Below are 25,270 nucleotides of genomic sequence, written 5' to 3' on the forward strand. Positions count from 1 at the left end.
AAACTTTAGAGTAACACAAATTAGACCTCAATACATTTTCTGTTCATATCAGATTTGACAATATTCATACACAAATAGAGTAAAAATAAAACTATTCTGAAACTTAGAAACACTCCTGTGATTAAACTCAGATAAAACAAGCACCTCATTTCATTCTTGTGTTTTGTTTAGATGTCTTTTGTTTAGATATGTAACTTCACCAGTTCTATATGTAAATAAGACAATTAAACCACATTTGCTATACTTGTAAATGTATTTCTCCCTTTGTCACCACATAACACAAACCTTTTTAGTGCCATTATACTTATTATTTTTACTGAAAAATAAAGAGACTCAAACTTTATTTTATTTTTTAATAAACTGTAAGGTTGAAATAGTTAAAATAAAAAGAAACAATATATCAAAGCCAAGCATTACATTTTTGTCTCTGTTCCATACCAGGTTTTAGAGGCTTGACTTACTACTGAGTAAGGGCCTTGAGAAGAGACCCATATATTTAAAATGCTGGTGTCATAAACAGAGCATGTGTAAAGACTGGCAATGGCTTAATACCATTTATTTTTAAACAGACGAAACAGTCTTCATAGCTCATTTAATGCGCAGCCTCCCTTGAAGTTTATTTTGCCTCATTAACAGAAAAATTATATTATACCAGTGCCTACAAGCCTTCCTTTTAGATTAATGCTCTACAAAATATTTGCTCTCCCTTTTGGCAATACTTTGAATTTCTCCAGGATATTTAGACACCTTCACTTGAGAAAATTTGAAAGAAATCAGTCAAAATATTGTGGAGAAAACTCCAAACATAAATGGAAACTAGAATCCTTCAACAAAATCATCCAGCCATAAATGAACTATATATCCATTCTGAATAAAACATAGGTCAACATATTTTTTCAGTTTTTTAATCCCTACAAATCCACAGATTAAGAATATAGCTATTTCACTATTCCTGGACTTTCCTTAATTATATTTCCTCATTTAAGTACACTGTTAAAAAAATCCTGTTTGTTTCTATTTTACTCTTGGTCATACTGACTTTTTCCTTTAGGGTTTTATGGTTTTTCTGTCCTCATCTTCACTTCAGGTCAATGTTGTTTCTCTCCTGTCTTTGTGTATGAGTTTGGTTTTTTTACTCAAATACAGGTAAGTGCTCCTAAAAAGAGGACTGGGAGGAAGTGGGGGCAGAGAGCAGTATGAGCTATAAGGACAAGTCAAAATTTGCAAATCAAAATTTCAGTAGTAACTGCAAATGTTCTCTCTTTTTATGAAAACATTTACATCACAATATGCTTATGACATACCCTTGTCTGCAGCAAGAATAAGCAGACAGAGTAATACGGCTCATGACAAGATGAATGCTATATAAAATAAAAAAGGTACGATCGTTGTAGCAACTGCAATGATGTAATGTAATAAAAATTTACAAAAATTGAAGCATGAGTTCCATTAACCGATAAATATATTTGGTAAATTAAGCAAAATCTATTGCAAAGAGCTTATAAAATTTTGATACTTCACGTGCTGATTGCCATGGGACTACATTAGGAAACTGAACTCACAATGAGACCTAGCTCAGAAAAGGCTCAATTTTCCAATATTCAAAATTGATCAAAAACAGTACATCTGTGTATCATATTATGATTTAACCAACTTCTAACCTATGGGAATAAATAGAATGGTATGATAATCTGCAACATTCTTTTACACTTTTACTGATTAAAGAAAAAATTCTCTCAGAAAAAAAATTTAAATTATCAGAAGAATGCCACAACAGATCCTGAGCAAATTATCCTACACCATTACTATTCCACTGAAAACTAGTTTGAATGATAAACATACACCAGGGTATATTCAGTGACAAACTGCATATAAATCAAAAATGCTTGCAGCTAAATTGTGTATGTTCTTAAATGACAAAATATGCTCAGAGGTTTTGTTTAAAAATTTCTCACTGCTGGTTATCAAAGTTAAATACAGTTTTCATACCAATTGACATACTGTAAACATATGAAATTCCTATTAAGGAAAGATGGGTTTACTGTAACTTGATCTTTTACAAAAAGTTACTAGAAGTTATTCATAACATAATTTCACTTGGTAGCTAATTTTCTAGAAAATTAAACCAATGTTTCCACTCTAAACAAAGCTGAAATATTGTCATGTTAGGAAAACCCCTTTTTTATTTGTTAATCAGAAATACAAATCAAGTGGCACATATTTCCATTTGCTCTTCAGGCTAATAGTTTCAGCTTCATTATATTTTACAAGAAAACAGCAGACTTTCAATGGTCCTGTAAAGTCTTTCATGTCACAACTGAGGTTTAATGATGGCAGTGGAGAAAAGCAGTGGTGATGCAAACTAAGACCAGCCCAATTGTCCTTATCTAGTGATGAGATCTTTTTTCCTGTTTGGCTTGCAGCAGTGAGGTTTTTCTGGTCAGGTTGCCTCCACCAAGCCTGACATAAGTAAAAGGTTGACATGCCCTGGTAAATCCAGCCTGAGGATAATCCTTATATCTGATACAGTTGATTCTTCAATCTGTAGGTTGGGGAATAATACTAATGTGAAGAAAATTATCAGGATAGCTCATATGTTCACTTAGCCACTGTATTGGTGTCTCAAGCATCGGCTCAATTCCATGAACCATCACTTGATTCTTCTTTTCTCCATCTAATGCAAAGAAAAATAAAGACCACTGATCAATAATTCACAGTTCAAAACAGCTTTAAGTTTAATTTACTGTATGCTGAAAGTCATTGCAGCGATAAAGGGATGAATGCCTTCCTACTACACATTTATCTGAATGAAGAGCAGGAAATATTGACATGGAGAAAGATGAAACTGCAGTTTGCATCATCTAAAACAGAAACTGAGTTAAAATGAATTCTGAGAAATTCTGTTACAGTGAAACAATGAAAGTGTCCATTACTTACAGTTTTCTCCTACAGTAATGATTTGTTCTTAATAAAATTATAAAGACACCTCCACCATCCCCAACTACAGAAATCATACTTAAAAATCTGCTCAAATGACAAGTCTTGCTTTAGTTAAGAAAAGTATAGCTCTCAAAACAAAAGAGCATGAACACTCAAGCACAATAAGTCACTATATCTATTTCAAATAACTAAAATATTGCTGGAGTACAACTGTTTTAATAAGAATTACTAAATTTAAAAGACTATGGTAGCATTATTGAGAGTTACTCAGAAAGTTAACTGCATTAGTCCAATTTCTCACTTAGTTTCATCTATTGGAATAACTATGATAGCAAGTGATTTCTAGTTCAAGAGGGATACAATCAAGAATATTTCAATTCCTTTTACTTATTCTTGTCCTGAAGGATGAAAAAGCTCTGATCCTTAAATTTAAAGGATAGGAACCAGCTAAAACCGTGACCTGATGGCCACATGCTGAGCCAAAACTAGCTTTAAAAAAGCTTGACAGATTATTTGAGTCTTGAAATGAGAAGCAAGGTAATTTGAGATCTGCTTCAAAAGATGGTTAAAGAAAAGAAACCAGTGAACTGTAATGTTTAGATGCCACACTCAGACATCCTTATACTATAGGAATCTACCATAGAGAAATCTGCACTCAGTGTGCACAAATGTCACTGCCTTCCCTATACCATCAGTTACAAACCTCCCATTTTCCCCACAGAATTGGTTACACAAAATTTATGTAAAATAGCAGAATCTAGGAAATGAAAGCAAACTTGCTGGCTCTGTCACACTGAGGGCTGGTTACAACATGGTTCCCAATACATAGCATAGATAGGTTTCAGAGTAGCAGCCGTGTTAGTCTGTATTCGCAAAAAGAAAAGGAGTACTTGTGGCACCTTAGAGACTAACAAATTTATTTGAGCATAAGCTTTCGTGAGCTCACAAAAGCTTATGCTCAAATAAATTTGTTAGTCTCTAAGGTGCCACAAGTACTCCTTTTCTTATAGCATAGATAGGAACTTAACTGTGTTTTGTAACCAGGATAAAGCCTTGACAACCCTCTCATAACATGTTCTGACAGCTGGTTTGCGTGGATATCTCTGTCCTCACTACAGTTCAAATCATGCTAGCAACAGCTATGCTTGAACATGATTGTTGCTAGTATGAAATTGGTTTCACAAGCTACTAGACAGAGATTCTTGCCCAAAATACTGCATTATAGATTACCTACAGGGTATTATATATCCCATTTTGGTTAAAATAGTTCAGTGTTTAAAAAAATAAAACCCTTGTCCACATACAAAGAAACCATCCCGCAAAATCCTGATTAAACACATCACTTATTAGTTTGGTTTAACCTTAGGCCTTGGTTCTACAATGTATATGTCTGCAAGTAGTCCCACTCAATTAAATGGAACTACTTATTTGCATAAATGTTTGCAGGTTTGGGGCCTTATTGTGGACAGGGCATAAAATGGGTGTGCTGCCATTTTAAAATAAGATACGATAATTCAGACTAACAGACGATTTTGCTGGGTTTGAAACGTTATCTGTCAAGCTGTCATCAATATACAGGGCCAATGGTACAAAAGAAATTATAGCTTGCACTAACCATGTGTTTACAATGGGAAGGCGGGATGCTTTTAATATGGTTAAAATAGACACTTCTTACCAAATATTGCAGTATTTTTTACAGCTTTCAAAATGAAGCTTCATTATAATACCCTTTTGGCTAGCTACCTTGCTGAAGAAATTATTTTATAGCAAAATTTTTTATTTTTAGGAAACAACTCCACCTTATTCTATATTAGATGTTATATATCCAAGGAGTTTTATCTGGAGAGGCTATTACTTCTGGACTTTGATGCACTGGTACACTGTGACCGACCCACGTAGTTTGAGGAGCAAATGCATTTGGTTTGAGTGAAAAATGAATAATGGGAGCATGAAATTTCATTCCACAGACTAGTAACCTATATTGTTCCAAGATATTTGGTCATATTTCACTGTCATCAAAATAAATCATACAATTTAAATATTGCAGGACTCACTGCTACAGTGTTTTTATTACAAGAATGTTCAGTTGAATATTCAAAGGGGACCTTTAATACTAGTGTTATTTTAAATATACTTTATACTTAAGGTCAATCATTGTTTATAAGATTAAGTTCTCTTTCCCCTTTTTCAAGCAAACATAAATAAGGGCTACCATTCCATGTTTTCCTCTACTTAAACAAATTATAACAGAATTTGTAATGCTCAAATTTAAAAAAAGAGTAACATGTTTTCACTGCAGCATCGAGAAGAAGTAGGATAGTGAGGAAAATGGTTTTGACAGGTTTTCAATAGTAAAAGGGAAATGCCAGAAAATATGGGCAAAGCAAACTGATTTTTCATATACGTTCTCTATGATACAGTGCAAATATCTTCAAGTATTTAATATATTGACAAAATGCCTCCACAACTAGGTATCTCCAAAATAATAATTAATAACTACAACATCTATTTACATAGCTGTCATAATTATTATAATACAATACAATAATATATACATTATTATTTTTGCATGTGTTTGATTCTTGTGAGGATGAAATTGTAGATTAATGTGACTGGATTGAGCCAAGAAAAATTAGGGCAGGTAAACAGACACACAGCTCTACCTCTTGGCTCAGATCTGCTAAAACTAATTCATAATACACATTCTCCTGCCTTCAATGCTATAATAAATAAAGATTAAAAAAAAGAAACAATTTAAGGATGTTCCACAAACTAAGAAAAGCTAGAAAATTCAAATTTAAGATTGATATAATCATCTTCAAATCACTCCATTGAAAACTTTAAAAAAAAACACAAGATAAATTGATATAACTTGTGTGAATTATTCATTCTAAGACCTAATTCAGTTTCCTTAATCAGTTTATTACAAATTAATATTAAAATAATTAAAATTTTTAAAATAAACTTTCATGCAAGAATATGAACTATGGAGGAAAATGGAAAGCATATTACAAAATAGGTATTAGAAACTTAGCAATAAATGTTTCATGAAAAAATATTCACTGTGTTTGTACACAGAAAATATTCTGCCTGAGATCATAACATTTTACAGTGTTATTGGGACAGCAGGCAAAGACTTATTTCAGGCAGAGCTGTCAACGCAATTCTCCCTCTCTTCCTCCCTCAAACATCAGTAAAGCAGCAACACGCAAGTAATGGGCATTAATTGGACACACCAGTCAGTCAATACTTCAGAAGTCAATATGTGCAATCAGACAGTTAAATTAGGACTGACATGGCTTATCTGAACCCACCTATTGTAAACCACCATTGGCTAATGACACTACAGCTGCTATTTATAAGCTAGATCACCCTTAATGAATGAACTATTTTCAATTTCTTATTGTCAGACATCACAGTCCAAAAAACCAGAGATGAATAGAGAGAGCACTTAAATCATAGCTACACCAAAAATTCTCTTTTAAGGGAAAACTCTAGTAATTTTAAACACTTAGATAAGTAAATTGTTTTATATTATTACAGGCAACATTGTTAGGGGGTCCTTAACTATAGCAGTTTACATTATAAGCCTTTATTTTCAATGGCTTATAACTTTATCAAACTAATCATTCAGACAGAAATTTTCCATGCTTGGTCTCTGCCTCAGGCTGAATTTTTTTCCCCAACGCTTTTTGAGACTGTGGTTAAGGAAAATATGTAGTTTTGTAAATGTTACAACATTTTTTTAATAATTTATTTGAAGATCTTTAGTACCTCCATAGTTTTGAATAGGGACTTAAAATTAGCAGGGTGGTTTGTCCTTGGATCAGGAAAGTCTTTTACTGTCCCTATGAAAATCAACAAATCTAGATCTGGCTGAGACACAAACCTCTAACCATCTCTTTGTTAGAGACTTGCTGTTCAGAACATTATATTTGCAGCAAGCATACTACCAAGCCACATCCTTCTCTCTAAGGGTATGTCTATACGACACATGAAGTTGTGACTGTAGCATGGATAGACAAACCTGGACAGCTTTAGTTTAGATAGAACGGGTAACAACAGTAGTGTAGCCGCGGTGACATGGGCTTCAGCATTGGCTGGCAGCCAAAATACAAACCTAGTAGAAACCCTGGGTACACAATCTGGTTGCTAACCTATGCTGAAGTCCATGCTGTCACATCTGTACTACTATTGTTACAATTTCACTTGCAGTGTAGACATATTCTAAAGGCTTTGGAAAACAGGCAAAACAGCAGCTGCAAAATACCCTTTTGGCCTATGGGAAAGTGAGTTGGGCTAGGAGCCAGAAGACGACCATGAGTTCTAGTCTCTGCTTTTCTACCGACTACTATTCATATGTTTGGATCCTTCACAGTCCTCACTACTGAAGAAAGCTTCATATTCCTATCTTACAAGGTAGGCCTGGCACTATCTCTCCTCCTTCCTGACCACGTCTTACAGATGGTATAGCATACAAATAAATTACATCAGAGACTATTAAGTTTACACAGTCAAGCACTGTACAATAGGAAATGCCAGGATTAAAGCTTCTCATGTAACTTTAATTCAGCCACCTTATGTGTACGTATATACAGTAGAATGAAGTAATCACATACTATTTATCCTACTGGACCGCTGTCCTATTTAGTGCGCAGGATGAACAGTTAATTAGACCGAAGACTGAAATGGATAGAAAGGTGAATCCATTAACCCTGAGAGAACAATACTTAGATCCCAAGAAAGGGGACAGATCTCTGATTGGGAGGTGTATCTTCATAAGGCCCTTTAGGAAGCCGGCTACTGTAGGTGTGTAAATATGGAATACCCCTGAACTGGAGAGCGCAAAACAGAGATGACTGCTATGTGAGCCCTCAGGAAGCTCACTGACCGTCCAGAGTTCTTTGAAGTATTAAGTATGTCTGATATCTGTGCCAGGGATGGAGATAATTGGTGCTGTTGCACCCAAACCGTAAATCTCTTCCATTTAACAGCATAAGTATTCCTCTCAGAGCCTTTTCTACTGTGAATTAGGATGTTTTGTACGTCAGATTAACAGATTTCCTCCACAGAAGTCAGCCAGCAAGCACCCATAAAATGAGATGCAGGAAATGTGGATTCAGATGGAGGATTTGATATGACATCTGGTAGGAGAAGCAACTATACTGGAGGTTGGATGGAGAGATTCTTCACTACTTGGACCTAAATTGTCCCAGCCACACTGGAGCTACCATGATAATTCTGGCTGAGTCCTGCCTGAACTTTCTGAAAATGATTGAGATTAATGGACCTGGAAGATGAAAGTACATCAGGCCTGGGGACCATGTTATCATAATGGCATTGGATAGGGATACCTGACTCTGTCCCACTCTGGAGCAGAATTTTCAACACTTCTTGTTTTCTCTGGCAGCAAAGAGGTGTTTGGATGGATGACACCACTTCAGAAACACATCTTATATTTTGTCGTCATTTATCGGCCACTCATGGTCGCTTACAAACTATCTGCTGAGGTGATCTACTAGCATATTCTTTGCATGTGGTACTGCTCTCAGGGTAATCTTCTGGTGGATACAAAAGTTCCACAGACTTGCAGCATTCTGGCAGAGTGGACATTGCTATCCCTGGCTTATTGATATAAACCTGGCTGTAGGGTTGTCTTTCACAATATGACTTGTCAGTCATTTTATGGCTCTTAGCTCCAAGACATTTATATGAAGTCCTGCTCCCACATACCTTGTGTTTTAGAGTTGTTTACATGGGCTATCCATCCTAGTGTGGAGGCATCCGTTACCACAGTCTTTGATGGTAATGAAGGGGGAAAGGGCATCCCTTCGCAGACCTTCTACAAATGTAATGACAAGCCTTCTGGTGGAATGTGTACTAATATATCTAGGTAATATCTGCTTGGCTAATATATAGCCTTCAGCCATACTTTCATGCAAGTAAGGTAAGGTCTGGCATGCTGCGTTGTGTATATGCAGAAGGCCATACGGCCTAGCAGCTGGAAACAAGTTTTCACTGATGTTCTGGGGTGAGTTTCTAGGTGGATGAATAGGTCTAGTATGGCTTGAAATCTTTCCTGTGGTAGATAAAGCCACTGCTGATGTGGAGTCCAGCACAGCTCTTATAAACTCTGTCCTTTTGATGGAGTCACTACTGGACTTTTCTCTGTTTACTTTCAGGACTAGGCAGGCAAAATGATGCAGAGTCCTTTGACCAGAGTCAAATGTTCCAGGAATGAGACACTGATCCAAATATGGGAACAAGTGGCCTCCTTGTTTCCCGAGGTAAGCTGCCACTACCACTAGGCATTTCCTAATTTCCCATTGTGCTGTCGATAAGCCAAATGGTAGCACCCTGTACTGATAGTGGGAACTGCCCACCTGAAACCTCAAATACCTCCTCTGGGTAGGGTAAACTGCTGTATGAAAGCATCCTGGAGTTTGAGAGCTGTACACCTTAAGTTTGGATCTATGGTTGGAATTATTGAGGCCATAGTCACCATCCTGAACTTGAAGGGTGTTCATTCATCTCTAATCCACTGTAGGGCACCAGCAGTCTTTTTGTGAATCAAAGTAATGAGAATCAAATCCTTTTCCTGTGTTCTTGAGGAACTTTATCCACAGCTTTGAGATTTAGAAGTGATTGAACCTACTGATGAAGGATGCTCTCAGGAGACAAGGATCCAGAAAAGGGATGGGGAAAGCTGGTGGGAGGGGGTCTCAAACTAAATGGAATAGCCTACCTCCTGATTTACAGGACCCAGTGGTTCACAGTGATCGTACTCCAGAACCCACTGAAATTAAAAATAATTCCCAAATTGAGGGGATATAACTAGAAGATTCAAACTAATTTGCATGCCATTCCCAATCAAGAAATCAAATCTGTTGCCTTGATCGTGATGAAGATTAATAAAGCTCCCTTGTGAGGTGGAGAAGGGGACCTAGCCCTGGACTGGGAAGCAAACATTGGTCTTCTGGTATGGTACATCCCCCACAGAGCTCAAAAAGACCAAGGATATGGATAGGTGTAAGGGGAAGGTGACCAAAGGGGAGGATATCAGGGAGTAGAATCCCCCTGAGCTTCTTTTCCCAAGTCCAAAAAAAACCCCACCTCAGGTTTTGACTCACTTTCTGTTTGAAATAAATCCCCCTAAGTCTCAGAGGAAGAGAGTAGCAAAAGGCACAAAAAGGGTCCCCTTAACACTGATTCGTCCCTCAGGACCAGTTCCCTCAGCACCCCTTAAATCAACTGGTACCAACCTCTGGGCACTGAGGTCCCCAGTACTGATATCCCTGGTACCATCTACTCTGGTATCAACGCCATCTACTCACCTATCCTTAGCAATAAAAAATTTGGGACTAAAATCCTATATGGTGTTGAAATACCTATTGTGTCTCTTCAGTACTGGATTCCCCATTATTAGGAATGATCAAACTGCCTCCTCCAGCATCAGAGGTACTGACCAAAGCACAGTCTAATGGAGATTCCAACACACCAGCTGACAGCTCCTCCTCTTGGGGAGGACTACTCATTTACCTCCTCAGGCTCTAAGGGAAGTAGGAAGGCTTGTAAGGGTGCTTTAACTTTTTCTTTATTCCTTATGTGTTTAATAAAATGTTTTTAGTAGTGCTTGCTACCATGGGAGTTAACCACCTATAATAATGCAAAACCCAAACCAAACTGAACTGTTTAAAGTTTACGAAGTTAAATAAGTGTTTTAGAACTCCTTATACCTGATTGGGCCCAAGACACCACCCCCACCAATACAACAGTCAGCCACACAACTTCATGCACATACCATTATAAAAAATAATTTTAAAAAGTTTTCACAACAATCTTTTCTTGTATCCCTTCTCTCACAAGTATGGAATTTCTCCCCTAACCATATGCTGCCTTAGCTATTAGTCCTGGATCACTGACAGAATTAGAAGTCCAGCAGTTTGTAAAACATCAGGACCAGAAATGGAAGCTTTATACCCTTGATACTCAGGAATCTCCCCCAAATCATTACAGTGGGAAAAAAGCACTTGTTTCTAGATTGAATAGAACATACCTTAACACATCTTTAACTACAACATCATTCTTGCCAAAAAATGTTTAGATTTTTTAGAGGTCTCTTTAGAGGTTTCATAAATTTATAAATAATTTCCCTTCCCCTCCGAATCCTGTATAGCTGACCTCATGGATCTAGGTCAGCCTGAATACACAGCTAGTGAATACCACAGATTCATTTCTTTAACTAAAATATTTTTTAAAAACAATTTTTGTATAAATGCTGGTATAGATAGAACAAATGCTGAGATGACATGGTAAGGTTTTATTAGCACTAGTTTGCAAGGACATATATAGCTTCATCATTTTCAACAATATGGGTTATCCCAAACAAACTCAAAGCAATAAAACCTCCCACACCATCACATATTCTTTATGAATATGTATACAAAAACACACATGCCTCCCCTACACACACATTCTCTCTCTCCCACACACACACACAAATATTTCACGCTCACTTCAAGAATGTGGACTTCATTTTTAATCCCAATTATTTTTTTGCTTAATATTTGTTAAACCACCACGTTTAAAATCTTGCAATCATGCTTTAATTCTAATGTGTGTATTTTTTGATGTACTTTTCAGCTAATCAAGTAACGATGCCCATTTGTAAGATGGAAAACTGGATGGATTACTTGAATTGCCAGCTAAGTGAAAATATAGCAAATGGTAACAGGCTTACTTATTTTCATCAAAGCAGAATAACTGGCTAGTTTATCATCAAGGGTTAATAAACTCCTCAGAGTAGGACATTCAGAAGTAATTATAGTAATAGGTTAAAAACATTTGCCTGCAAGGTGATGGGAAATTTATACAGAGCAAAAGCCTAATGATTACCATGTCATGTTTGTACCTTTTCATATTTAACTGAAGGAAAAAATAAGCTGATTTGCCATTTTTGCTACATTATATTACACATAATACTGTTCTACATTCTTTAACAAGTTCTTAAGTTGACAAGCAAAATAGAACAGCAAATGGAGATGAGCTATTCAATTAACCTGAGAGAGTCTGGTGAGTTTTGTTCCGTGTCTGACAAATTCTTTAACCTTTGTAAAAATCCAGCTAATTGAATCCATAGATGAGAAAACCACAGGCTGAAGTCTGTACTGCATACATCATGCTGAAAGATTTCTGCCTCAGCCATGGCGGTAATAGTCAGTGAGGTCAGGTCAAAGAGGGTTAAACTAAGTCAGGATATAGCCAAAGGAATACATCAAACACGGATTTTAAAAGGGCAATTAATCTTAGACAGAAATGCTTCCTGGGGAATGAGATCTCAATCTTAAGAGCACACTACATGATGTAGCAGTAAAAATGTACATATACAAGCTTAGAGAGCTTTCATCCTGTGATCACAAACAGAAGGGGAGTGCTGTTTATCAGAGAAATACAAACCCTTTCTAAAATACTTACATTAACTTCTTCCGGGCCTGAACTTATTGGGAAATAAATGCCTTAATAAATACATAATATAGTTTGCACACACACATCAAGTATCAATTTCTGTATATGGACTGCAAGTATTTTTGCACTGCTACTGCCTGAAAATGTTTATTGTACTCTGCAATAGCTAAAATGTTCCAGTTATTCCAGAGAATTTAAGGAAGGGTTGGTGCAGAGGTATAAGGTAGCTGCATTACAGATCAGTGGTAGCTGCTCCATAGTTAAGATCCAAATGAGTTTTCATTATAAGCCTCACTTTGGTCCTTACACTCCTTTTAAATCTCCCAAAAAATCAGCTTCAAAGTAGATACCAGACTTGAACTGAAATCAGATAAATGGTTCATGACTGATACCCTAAAAATAAAGCTGTTCACTTAAAGCATTCAAACAGCAATGTTTTTGCCACTTTGTAGCAAAAAACAGGAAGAAAAATACCAATAAGTGATAAAACTTAGTTCGCTGAACTCTTGTAACAGGCATTTATGTATGCAAAAGGCAACAGGATTACAAAGCAAATCTGAAAAGTTAATATTTTTAATTAGTAATGTTAGGACTCATTAGCTCTGGGAAGCTTAATAATATCAAATGACTGCTTGAGACCTTAGCTTTGATGTAAAGAGAAGTGTCTCGCCTTTTTTCACAGAAATAGACTTCAGAATGCAAGCCAGTCATGGAAGAGGCCTGTTAAGGGAAGAAGGAGAATATTTCCACAAAAATGAAGTTAAATAGATAAACTATTAGTAAACTGAGACACTTAAGATGGTGGTGGTGGTGATGATGAGAGTTAGAAGATTCTGCTACATCCTAGCTTTAGAACAGAGTGAGAGACAATAAAAGCTATATTTAGTGGATTAATCTATTAAACGGTATTGATGAGGCTGTTACCTGCTCTTCCCACCATTTCCCCTGAGCTCCTCTTACCAGGACTCCCCCTTCTTTTGTTGATTTCTTAGCATAAGGGGCTCACTTCCTATGACGTTTAGGGGGTCTGCAGGATATGCAGATGTAGAAGGGGAGCAGTGGGAAAAGGAAAAAGAGGAGAAATGCAAAAAGGGAGCATGAGGGTCAACATCAAGGGGTGCATTGCACTCTATAGACACATTAAAGCGCCAGTCAGATTCCCTCACCAAAACTGTGTTGAGGCCACAATTCCGATGTCATGCTCTAAGCTTTGACATCTTTTCTGGAGGCCCTACCCCCTGCAAGCCTTATAGGATTATTGCCTTCTCCCAAAAACATCAACAGGTTCATTGGGGAATCCCTCACAATCACCTCTCCCCAATTGTCAGTCTGTGAGGCCCAATACAGGGTTTTCAAACTTTTCATGGTAGTGACACCTCATTCAAAGTAAAAAAATTAGAATCATAGAATATCAGAGTTGGAAGGGACCTCCGGAGGTCATCTAGTCCAACCCCCAGCCCAGAGCAGGACCAATCCCCAACTAAATCATCCCAGCCAGGGCTTTGTCAAGCCTGACCTTAAAAACTTCTAAGGAAGGGGATTCCACCACCTCCCTAGGTAACGCATTCCAGTGTTTCACCACCCTCCTAGTGAAAAAGTTTTTCCTAATAGCCAACCTAAATCTCCCCCACTGCAACTTGAGACCATTACTCCCTGTCCTGTCATCTGCTATCACTGAGAATAGTCTAGATCCATCCTCTTTGGATCCACCTTTCAGGTAGTTAAAAGCAGCTATCAAATCCCCCCTCATTCCTCTCTTCCGTAGACTAAACAATCCCAGCTCCCTCAGCCTCTCCTCATAAGTCATGTGTTCCAGTCCCCTAATCATTTTTGTTGCCCTTCGCTGGACTCTCTCCAATTTCTCCACATCCTTCTTGTAGTGTGGAGCCCAAAACCGGACACAGTAGTCCAGATGAGGCCTCACCAACGTCGAATAGAGGGGAACGATCACTTCCCTCGATCTGCTGGCAATGCCCCTACTTATAAACCCCAAAATGCCATTGGCCTTCTTGGCAACAAGGGCACACTGTTGACTCATATCCAGCTTCTCGTCCACTGTCACCCCTCGGTCCTTCTCTGCAGAACTGCTGCGAGCCATTCGGTCCCTAGTCTATATTGGTGCATTGGATTCTTCCGTCCTAAGTGCAGGACTCTGCACTTGTCCTTGTTGAACCTCATCAGATTTCTTTTGGCCCAATTCTCTAATTTGTCTAGGTCCCTCTGTATCCTATCCCTACCCTCCAGCATATCTACCACTCCTCCCAGTTTAGTGTCATCCGCAAACTTGCTGAGGGTGCAATCCACACCATCCTCCAGATCATTAATGAAGATATTGAACAAAACCAGCCCCAGGATCGACCCTTGGGGCACTCCGCTAGATACCGGCTGCCAACTAGACGTGGATCCATTGATCACTACCCGTTGAGCCCGACAATCTAGCCAACTTTCTACCCACCTTGTAGTGCATCCATCCAGCCCATACTTCTTTAACTTGCTGACAAGAATACTGTGGGAGACAGTGTCAAAAACTTTGCTAAAGTCGAGGAATAACACGTCCACTGCTTTCCCTTCATCCACAGAACTAGTTATCTCATCATAGAAGGCAATTAGGTTAGTCAGGCATGACTTTCCCTTGGTGAATCCATGCTGACTGTTCCTGATCACTTTCCTCTCCTCTAAGTGCTTCAGAATTGATTCCTTGAGGACATGCTCCATGATTTTTCCGGGGACTGAGGTGAGGCTGACTGGCCTGTAGTTTCCAGGATGCTCCTTCTTCCCTTTTTTAAAGATTGGCACTACATTAGCCTTTTTCCAGTCGTTCGGGACTTTCCTGGATCACCATGAGTTTTCAAAGATCATGGCCAATGGCTCTGAAATCACATCCGCCAATTCCTTTAGCACTCTCGGATGCAACGCATCCGGCCCCATTGATTTGTGCACGTCCAGTTTTTCTAAATAGTCCCGAACCACTTCTTCCTTCACAGAGGGCTGGCCACCTCCTCCCCATGCTGTGCTGCCCAGTGCAGTAGTCTGGGAGCTGACCTTGTTTGTGAAGACAGAGGCAAAAAAAGCATTGAGTACATTACCTTTTTCCACATCCTCTCTCACTAGGTTGCCTCCATCATCCAGTAAGGGGCCCACACTTTCCTTGGCTTTCTTCTTGTTGCCAACATACCTGAAGAAACCCTTCTTGTTACTCTTAACATCCCTCGCTAGCTGCAACTCCAGGTGTGATTTAGCCTTCCTGATTTAATTCCTACATGCCCGAGCAATATTTATATACTCATCCCTGGGCATTTGTCCAATCTTCCACTTCTTGTAAGCCTCTTTTTTGTGTTTAAGATCAGCAAGGATTTCACTGTTAAGCCAAGCTGGTTGCCTGCCATATTTGCTATTCTTTCTACACATCGGGATGGTTTGTCTCTGTAACCACAATAAGGATTCTTTAAAATACAGCCAGCTTTCCTGGACTCCTTTCCCCCTCATGTTATTCTCCCAGGGGATCCTGCCCATCAGTTCCCAGAGGGAGTCAAAGTCTGCTTTTCTGAAGTCCAGGGTCCGTATTCTGCTGCTCTCCTTTGTCAACCCCCTTTATATTTTGTATTTTCATAGCAAATATATCAGTGATGCTAAACTTACATAATATATTTATGAGTTTTGAGAGATTGACAGAGAATATTTAGTCGTGACAGGAAAGGGTGTGCAGGGAGTGGGAGAGATTTTCTTTGCTTTACATTGCCATCCAATTTTCAACACCTCACAACCACCCTGATTGACTTTCATGACTCTGTTGAAGGTCACAAACCACCAGTTGAGAAACATTTGCCTAACAGATAGGACACTAAGCTAGAACTCAGGAGACCTGGGTTCTATTTCAAGCTCTGCCTACCTGCTGTGTAACCTCTGAGAGGCCACATCTGTGCTTCCATTTCCCTCCCTCCTTTGTCTATCTTGCCTATTTTAACTGTAAGCTATTTAGGACAAGGATTGCATGTCTGTACAGTGCCTAGCACAAAAACAGTCCCGATCTTGGTTGGGGCTTCCAAAAACTATTATCATAGACTAATAATTAGTGCTTGTCAGAAAAACCTCTGAAACAGGTTTGTCGGAATTTCTAAAAATCAAAATTTTCCGCCAAGACAGTCTGATTTCGACAAAGTTCCTTTGGAAACCAGGATGTCCAGGCTCTGCGGCTCCTGGCTAGTCACCAGGCAGATTCCCACAAAGTGAAGGCTCCATCCCCTTTTCACAGAGAATTCCAAAGTTTTAGATTTTTATTCCAGTTTGGAATGAAACTAAACTAGGAAATAGCCAAATCTTCTGTGAAATGGAATATACATCTTCACCCAGCTCTAATAATATGAGGCTTGGCAGATCTTGCTGTGTCTGAAGAATCATGGGCCCTCTAACAAGCTTAAACAGAATAGGCTCGAGACTGACAATAAGAAAACATATTGGCTGGCTGACCATACAATTTAGTTCAGGGTCGAACCAGTTTCCTAAGAACTTTCAAGGAGGTGCTCTGAGGCTCCCTATCCTAAGCTTCTCATCTCTCCATTTCCCCATTGTCTTGTGCACAAGCACATATCTTTGAAATACTCCTAAATTCCATAGAAAGGGAAACAGTGCTCTTGCTGACCTTAGCAAAACTGCTGGGTGAAAGAGGAAAAGTCAGGAAGGGGACTGGGGTTCACAGAAGGGAAGAACTCCCCAGTAATGTTTGTCATCCTCATAAGCCTTACCCTCACTGGTAACTCACCATTCACTACATTTTAATGAGTTTTTGTAGTCTCATTAGAAGCCTAAGATGCCTGCTTTGGCAAAATTGACTGTCTGCCCCGATGAGTCTAATTTTGGCTTAGAAGCCTATTAAGACTGTGAAGGAGCCCCCAGAGTATCTACTAAGGTTCAGAGCAGGGATGGGTTGAACACCTCAACAGGGTCCCTAAGGCTCAGAGGGGAAACTTATGAACCTTTTAAGTGGACAGTGAGGGCTCATGAGATTTCTAAGTCTCACAGTGACGCTCAGTCACGATAAGCCTCCCACTGCTTGTAGAGGATGTAGTGTGGGAAGGACCTTAACCATCCTCAGAAGGCTCAAAGAGAGTAGGATGAAGGCTCCTTGATGATCGACCTAAGGCTTGTGGGCTGCCATTCTCCCAGAGCTCACTGGAGACACCCACAACAAGCCTCCAAAATGGTGTAAAAATTGGTAGGCTCCTGGCAAGGCTCAGAAGGCTTGGCAGGCAGTCAATGCACTTACCCCTGTTTTACTTAAGGTTCCAATGCTCCCCCTGTTAAGGAGGTTGTATTAGCAAGGCAATTCAGAAAGTCAGGAAGGAAGAAGGAATGTGCCTTGTATAAAAACCTCCTTTTTACAGTCCTATGACCGAAACTCCAACTCAAGACAGATTTAGAAAGCTTGCAGGCACATCTCAATGGTTAGAGTATATATCATCTTTCATTAGTTTTAAAAAAGCAAATGAACATGTAATGGATTATGTATACATTATAAGTGTATAAATTATAGAATCCTAGGAAATTACTGTCATGAAAGCTTAGGCTCAAATAAATTGGTTAGTCTCCAAGGTGCCACAAGTACTCCTTTTCTTTTTTCTTAGAAATAATGTAATCCTTTGAAAGTGTGAACGTACACAATTAAAATAGCCACACTACCCTAACTTTACCCCCACAGAAATGGCAGCCTACCGTCTTCCCTTTCTTTAAATGTAGAACATTGGGCTCTATTATTCAGATATTTAGGCCCTATGATTCCATGAGGCAAGTAGTTATCCAAGTGTCATAACAGTGTCTCCATACACTCACCTCATATACCCAGATCATGAAATCATAGCACTTATACAAAAAGAGTAAGAGTTAAAGTAGTGACAAGTCAACACATTTTATTATTAGAGACATTTTTAGAGAAAAAGTCTAGAACTAATGATGTGGGGTATGCATTTTAAAATACGCTACATCTCTAAAAGGGAAAATAAGTCTGCCCCAAAGAGATGTTAAGGTAGTTTTCAAGAATGAGAGTTAAACATTAGAAACACAAAACACTTAGAAGTATTTCTATACAGCAAAATGTTTGGGTCTCTTCTAAGTTTACTCTCTTACCTCTGAATTTTCTGGATTTCTATCATTTGTTTTTGCTTTTTTAAACTTATGTGTAATATAAAGGTAATAGACACTGAAACCACTAACATACAACTAAAAACATTGGGTAAAGTTTACAAAAGGGCCAAAAGTTACTTAGCAGTATAAGTCCCATTCTCAAAAGTGATTGGTTAGGCACATAGGTGCCAGCTTCCTCCTTTCCTGGAGGTGCTCAATCCCCACTCAGCCTCAGGCCCTGCCCTCATCCACCTCTTCCCCCCAAACCCCCACCCCTGCCCCTTCTTGCTCCCGCTCCGCCCCCACTCTACCCCTTCCCCCAAGGCTGCACCCTGCCCCACCTTTTCCCATCCAGTTACACCCCCTCCCCTGAGCATGTCCCGTCTCTGCTCCTTCCTCTTCCCCCCAGCACCTCCTGCACTCCACGGAACAGCTGATCGTGGCAGGCGGGAGGCCCTGGGAGGAGTTGATTAGCAGGGCCACTGGCAGGTGGGAGGCATTGAAGGGGAGGGGTACAGCTGGCTGTTGGTGGGTGCTAAGCACCTGCTAATTTTTTTCCTTGGGTGCTCTAGCGCTGGAGCACCCACAGAGTCAGCAAGTATGGTAAGGCACTTAGGAGCCTAAGGAACTTAAGTCTCATTGAAAGTCAATGGGACTGAGACCTAGCCCATACTTCAAATTTTACCCTTCACCATACAGTTTTGACTAGGAATTTCTTCTTTACAAAGACTATTTTACCACTAAATAGAACACATTTAAATATTTCCTATACGTTACATTTCTAGAGGATGACTGGTGTAAATGAAGGAATCGAAAAAGTGAAGGCGGTTTCCTTTAAGATGCAAAAACTCATCTTATTACCAGGACTTTTCCCTTATAACACTGGAAGTAGATTATTAGCTGTGCAAATGCCAGTATTCTCTATTTCTGGAAGTTGTTACAGCCGACTTGGTTCATGTAACTGTATTAGAATTACTGTACCACAGGAGTCTCATACTCAATTTACCCTTAGGGCCAGTGCCAGTCCTCAAATCCTCCCAGAGGGCCAATGATGTCACTGAAGATGGTGTTCAGAAAAGAAAACATTTATATTGTATTTTTATTTCAAATTTCTTAGAAATAAAACTGTCATACAACATTATACAATTCTTTGCCTGCCAGAGAGTTTTCAGTGTTTGCCAGACACCTGGCAACTCTTCAGTTCTGTCAGTTTGTTGATGTTTGGCCTCAGTGACTGAGCAGTTGAAACTTTCAGGATTGCAGCAAGGTGGGCATCAGATAGCTGTGTTTGGTATTTTGACTTGATTATATTCATTGTGGCAAAAAGTGACGCTGCCTCCATGGCTGACTCTGCCCGGCAATTAATGATGCTGCGCATCCATGGCTGACTCCGCCCGGTGACTAGTGGTGTTATCTCTGTCCCTCTCCCCCAGCCAACTGGAGCTGCAGGGGCAGTGCCTGCAGCAGCCATTGCTGGCAGCGTGGCTGCATGTGTCTCTCCTCCACAGGCCGCAGTGGGGAGGTTCTCGGGCCACAGATGGCCCACAGCGGGGACTTTGAGACCCCTGCTGTACCATGAGGTAGAGCGAGTAACTACAGAGCAGTAACTTGCAGGGATCTTCTGACCCTTTCCTGTAATCTTTCTATCTTGTTAATATAAGGCATATAGAAGAACCATTGCATCATTTGTTAGTGGTAGCTTTTAGAAAAGACAAATGCCCTCAGACTAAAATTATGACAGTACACATTGGCAAGATTACCTGTGTGTTATACCTACTTATTTTTCAGTAGACAGGAAAGTAGGTAGAGTGTTTTAGGCCAAACAGAAAAAGTTACCAGGAAAGTGAAATTTGGATTTTAAATACTCAATTTTTTGCCATTCATCCATGCTTACCGACAAGACATGTAGAAAGAACATGCAGCTATACAACTATCCACTGAAAATAATAATCTGTTCTTAATTTAAATGTAATTTCAGTCTGTTCCTCTGCCAAATATTTCACTTCTTTTATTATACCAATGAAAGGATTTGTCTTTCCTGGTGCTTTCAGTTTGAAACTCTAAAATGGAAGTTCTGATAAAGCCACAAACTCAACTCTAGCGTATAGGCATCTATAAAAACTAAAAAATAATTATATCTTAACGGGTGTCTTTCACCCTGGAGAAAACTACCAAATATCAGTCAAAACTGGAATCCATTTATCTTTCAAATGTTTTCCATGCCTTTTCTTAGCATGTTTATTAGTTATCATCTCAAGGTGTTTAAATCATAGGTTTGTTCTGTCAACACATTCTCTCTAGCTGATTCTGCAGAAATGCCATAACTTCAAGTTTATAACTGCATTTCTTTTCATTAACAAACTGATACAACAAAGACATGAGTATGATTTTACTGCACAATCAATCTCAATGAGGTGCTGGGCTGGAAAAATGATGTTCTAACCAAAAATACCAATATCTTCAACAGCAATAAAGATACACACGAACATTTCTATTTCAAAGGCCCACATTCCACAAAACACTTACTCCTGAGTGTACTGTGCCCCACCCCGACTAGCTCTACTAGTGCAGTGGAAAAATGTATAGTAATATGTCCTAGTCGTAGTGTTCACAGAATCAGGTCCCAAGTTTATCCCAGAATAAATAAATGCTCCCTTTAAAATGTGAGTTTTCTGTACAGAAACAGAAATCAAGATTTTTAAAAAACCTATATACATATAACAGTATAAATGACTGTTACAAACATTTTATTGTATTCAGACTGTATAGATGAGACCAAATGATCCTTCCATATCACACTAGTCCTGCTGTACTAATATTGAGACTTACTGCTAAGTGTTGTTTATTAATACAGATCTATAAGCATTAACATAAAACGAAGGGCAAGATTCTGCTCTGACATATTCCTTATGCAAATCCATTAAAGTACATGGATTTCCACAAAGCAGAGATCAATTCAGAAAATGGTCCTACATACTTACGCTTTGCTGTAGAGACAAATCAGCATTTTTCCACATTTAATTAAAATTGAAAATAAACTTGAACAAACAAAAATCCCAAACTTCAGAAACAACGAAAATACATGGCAATTTGCTCCAGGGATGACTACAGCCATTAGTAGAGACCCTTGACTGAATAATAATTTTGTATGGACACACAATGGGCAACAATCTTATAAATAATAAAGCATTAGAAGAAAATAATAAATTCTACTGTAAATGCAGTTTACTGTACCATGGTATGCAGTTGGTACTTTTTTATTTCAATTTAAAGATCATGTAAGTTAATAAGTAGACAAGTCAATTTATATTTACAACAAAGAAAATCTCTACCAAATTGTTACCTCCTTAAGTGCTATCCCACACCAAAGAGGTAACACTTCATCAAGTTACCAGAGTGTTTTGATAAACAGAAAATAAGAAGATTCCTAAGTTTACCAAAACTGGATAATAGTGACCCAATATTAATTTTTTCAAAGCGTCTGATAAGGAGTAAACACAAACATTTAATTCACCTTTTCTAGATATTATTTCATACTTTTTATCTGATATTTTACAAAATTTAAGGTAATAAAGCGGTTTTGTGTGTTGGCAGACTTTGTTTGGGGCACTTTATTCTTCTGGCTGATAGGATCTGCATCCTTCATTTATCAGACCTGAGAGATTAGATTTTGTGCATGGGCCTCAGTTTCAAGGGTAGTAAGCGCCCACTGGATGCTCAGAGTACCTGAAAAATCAAGCCTTTTTCTAGATTTTTCTTAAAATAATGGGGAAAAGAAAAGAATTATATCTTTCATCCTGAGATTGAAACCAGCTGGAAAGAAATTTAAATGCTTTTATCTTTGTAAACATTTTATTTTTTATACAAAAATATTTCCCATGACTGTGGACAATTATTTTTAAAGGAGTAAATAATTTAACAAAGATAGACAACACAAAAATCTGTTTCTGAACTAGCTATAGATTTACCTGCAAATGTTAAAGTGGAAGCCTTTTCAGGACATGAATGTCATTTTTACATACTTATTACATATTTGGGCCCTCTTTGCATTGCTAGAGTACAAATAAACTACAGAAACACTACATTTTAATTGATTGTTGTAAGCAGAAACTTTGGTCTTTTTATTTTTGATTACATGTTTAAATTGGGCTAGCTAAAGGAAATGTTTTTTCATGTATGAATATAAATGAACAATTTCTCATGATTTTTGTGATGGACTTGTTTCTCTTTCTACTTTCTGATGCATGTACAGAAATCTAGACTGGTCACTAGCCCTCCCCCTTCCTCCCCATGATCTAGTATTTCATTTTGTAATTGTTGGGAAAAATGTGAATTTGGGAGAAAACATTAAAAGGGGATAATCTGAAGACTCTTTCAAAATGGATTTCTAAAGAAATGAGAATAGCAAAATTCAGCACAAACTTGTGCTTTTCAGTCTCTCTGTTGGGATCTTCAAAAGTCCCTTCTGAAATTCCACTCAGCTTATAGAAATCATTGCAATATGTTCAAACACCATTTTCTTAAGGCAGCACTTGCAGTAAAGCTATTAAAAAGATTCTGTACTGATAGTTGAGCATATTTATAAGTCTCCAGTTTAGTATAAACAAAAATAATTGGTCATTAGGAATACATTTGCTTTTAAAAGCAAATATCTTTAATGAATTTACATTTCAGGACCTGCTCGAAATAATACAAGTGCACAGAATTTTCTAGTACAGAACCAAGGAGACAGCTGTGAGTACTTAGGTACCAATAAACAGAAGACTGAAAGTGAGGCTCAGTTACAGCAGTTTTGGTCTTCAAATTTTGCCAACTTCAACTAAAACTTCAGGGCTCTTTCAGTTACTTGCAGTTTACTTTCCACTTCTTTGAAAGTTAACTATCACCACACCCAACATCTCCTCGTACACCATAAGGAAGCAAAGAACTACACCCTTTGTTTCCTTACATTTTATTATGTTCCCTTAAAAAATATAAACACTAATTTTCCTTTTGTATCTGATCTGTTGTTCCTTGCTGGGGAAATGGAATACAATGGTTCCACTTGAGTTGTGCTACCATCACTTGGTAGAAAAATGAATGTAACGTGCAAGTGTAGTAACCATTTTATATATAGTCTTCCCAGTGTTGCATGCGAGGGAAACAAGGGGGCAGAAACATTTTGCCTTATGCACCTTGCTCTTAAGTATAGTTTTTATTTACGTAATGATTTGGTGTTATGAACAATACATCTAAAATGGCAGAAAATGAAAGTTAACATTGCAAGCATGTTTGTTTTCATTTTCCACTGAGATAGCGCAGAAGGAAATAGAATTACTGAAACTTCTGCCAAAAACAGTTGAGTAAATGAGACATTAACTACAGGGCAACAAAACAAATCAATACTTCTTTTTAAAAAGGGCTCCAGAGGTGATCCCAGCAATTACAGGCCTGTAAGCCTGACTTCAGTACCGGGCAAACTGGCTGAAACTATAATAAAGAACAATATTGTAAGACATATAGGTGAAAATAATTTGTTGAGGAAGAGTCAACATGGTTTTAGAAAAGGGAAATCATGCCTCACCAATCTACTACAGTTCTTTGAGGGGGTCAACAAGCATGTGGACCATGGGGATCCAGTGGATATAGAGTACTTAGATTTTCAGAAAGCCTTTGACAAGGTCCCTCACCAAAGGCTCTTTCGCAAAGTATGCTGCCATCAGATAAGAGGGAAGGTGCTCTCATGGACTGGTAACTGGTTAAAAGACAGGAAACGAAGGGTAGGTATAAAAGTCAGTTTTCAGAATGGAGAGAGATAAATAGTGGTGTCCCCCAGGGGTCTGTCTGGGACCAGTCCTAAGCAACAGATTCATAAATGATCTGGAAAAAGGGGTAAACAGTGACATCATAAAATTTGCAGATGATATAAAATTACTAAAGATAGTTAGGACCCAGGCAGACTGCGAAGAGCTACAAAAGAATCTCTCAAAACTGGGTTACTAGGCAACAAAATGGCAGATAAAATTTAATGTTGATAAATGCAAAGTAATGCAAATTGGAAAGCATAATCCCAACCATACAAATAAAATCAGGGGGTCTAAATTAGCTGTTACCACTCAAGAAAGATCTTGGAGTCACTGTGGATAGTTCTCTGAAAACATCCACTCAATGTGCAGAAGTAGTCAAAAAAAACTAACAATGTTGGGAATCATTAAGAAAGGGATAGATAATAAGACAGAAAATATCATATTGCCTCTATATAAATCCATGGTGTGCCCACATCTTGAATAATGTGTGCAAACGTGGTCGCCCCATCTCAAAAAAGATATATTGAACAGAACAGGTAATCATCAAATGATCCATTCCCCGTCACTCATTCCATTTATAGATTGTTAGAAAATGGGAAAACTGAATATTATTTGTCACCAGGTGGAACTCAACTATTGTACAGGGAAGGGTGCAATAAACTTCATCTCTCCTGCCTCTCATCCCATTTTTAACCCCATCACTTGCGTCTTATAAAATAGTTACTATTCTAACCCTCTTACTGTTGCTGGTATAACGTAATTTTGGAGAATCAGGAGGGAAAACAACACAGGTGCTTACGGAAAGCATAACGTTGGTTTCGGCCAGACACTGCAACATACAAAGAGACCATACACAGAGGTCTGGCTAAAGTACAAACTGCAACTTGTATTCAGTAAAACAGGGGAGGAACAGATAGGTGGCTCCTCCCCACACAAACTATCTGAAAACATAAGTGGGGTGC

The 25,270-nt window shown here is 38.4% G+C and overlaps 1 protein-coding gene across 2 annotated transcripts in view; it reads right to left on the bottom strand.

The window, feature by feature from the left end:
* Positions 1–339: 339 nt before the first annotated feature.
* Positions 340–25,270, bottom strand: part of ATG5 (autophagy related 5) — a 121,609-nt gene continuing 96,678 nt past the window's right edge. The window contains exon 7 of one of the 2 annotated variants that reach the window (XM_084624599.1): positions 340–2,674. In XM_084624599.1, the coding sequence (XP_084480725.1) occupies positions 2,538–2,674 (137 nt within the window). In that variant the 3' untranslated portion in view covers positions 340–2,537. The remainder of the gene's footprint in view (positions 2,675–25,270) is intronic. The other variant, XM_084624604.1, reaches the window with a different exon arrangement.

Source organism: Lepidochelys olivacea (genome assembly GCF_965140295.1).
Source record: "Lepidochelys olivacea isolate rLepOli2 genome assembly, chromosome: 3".
In the NCBI taxonomy this organism is placed as follows: Eukaryota; Metazoa; Chordata; order Testudines; family Cheloniidae; genus Lepidochelys; species Lepidochelys olivacea.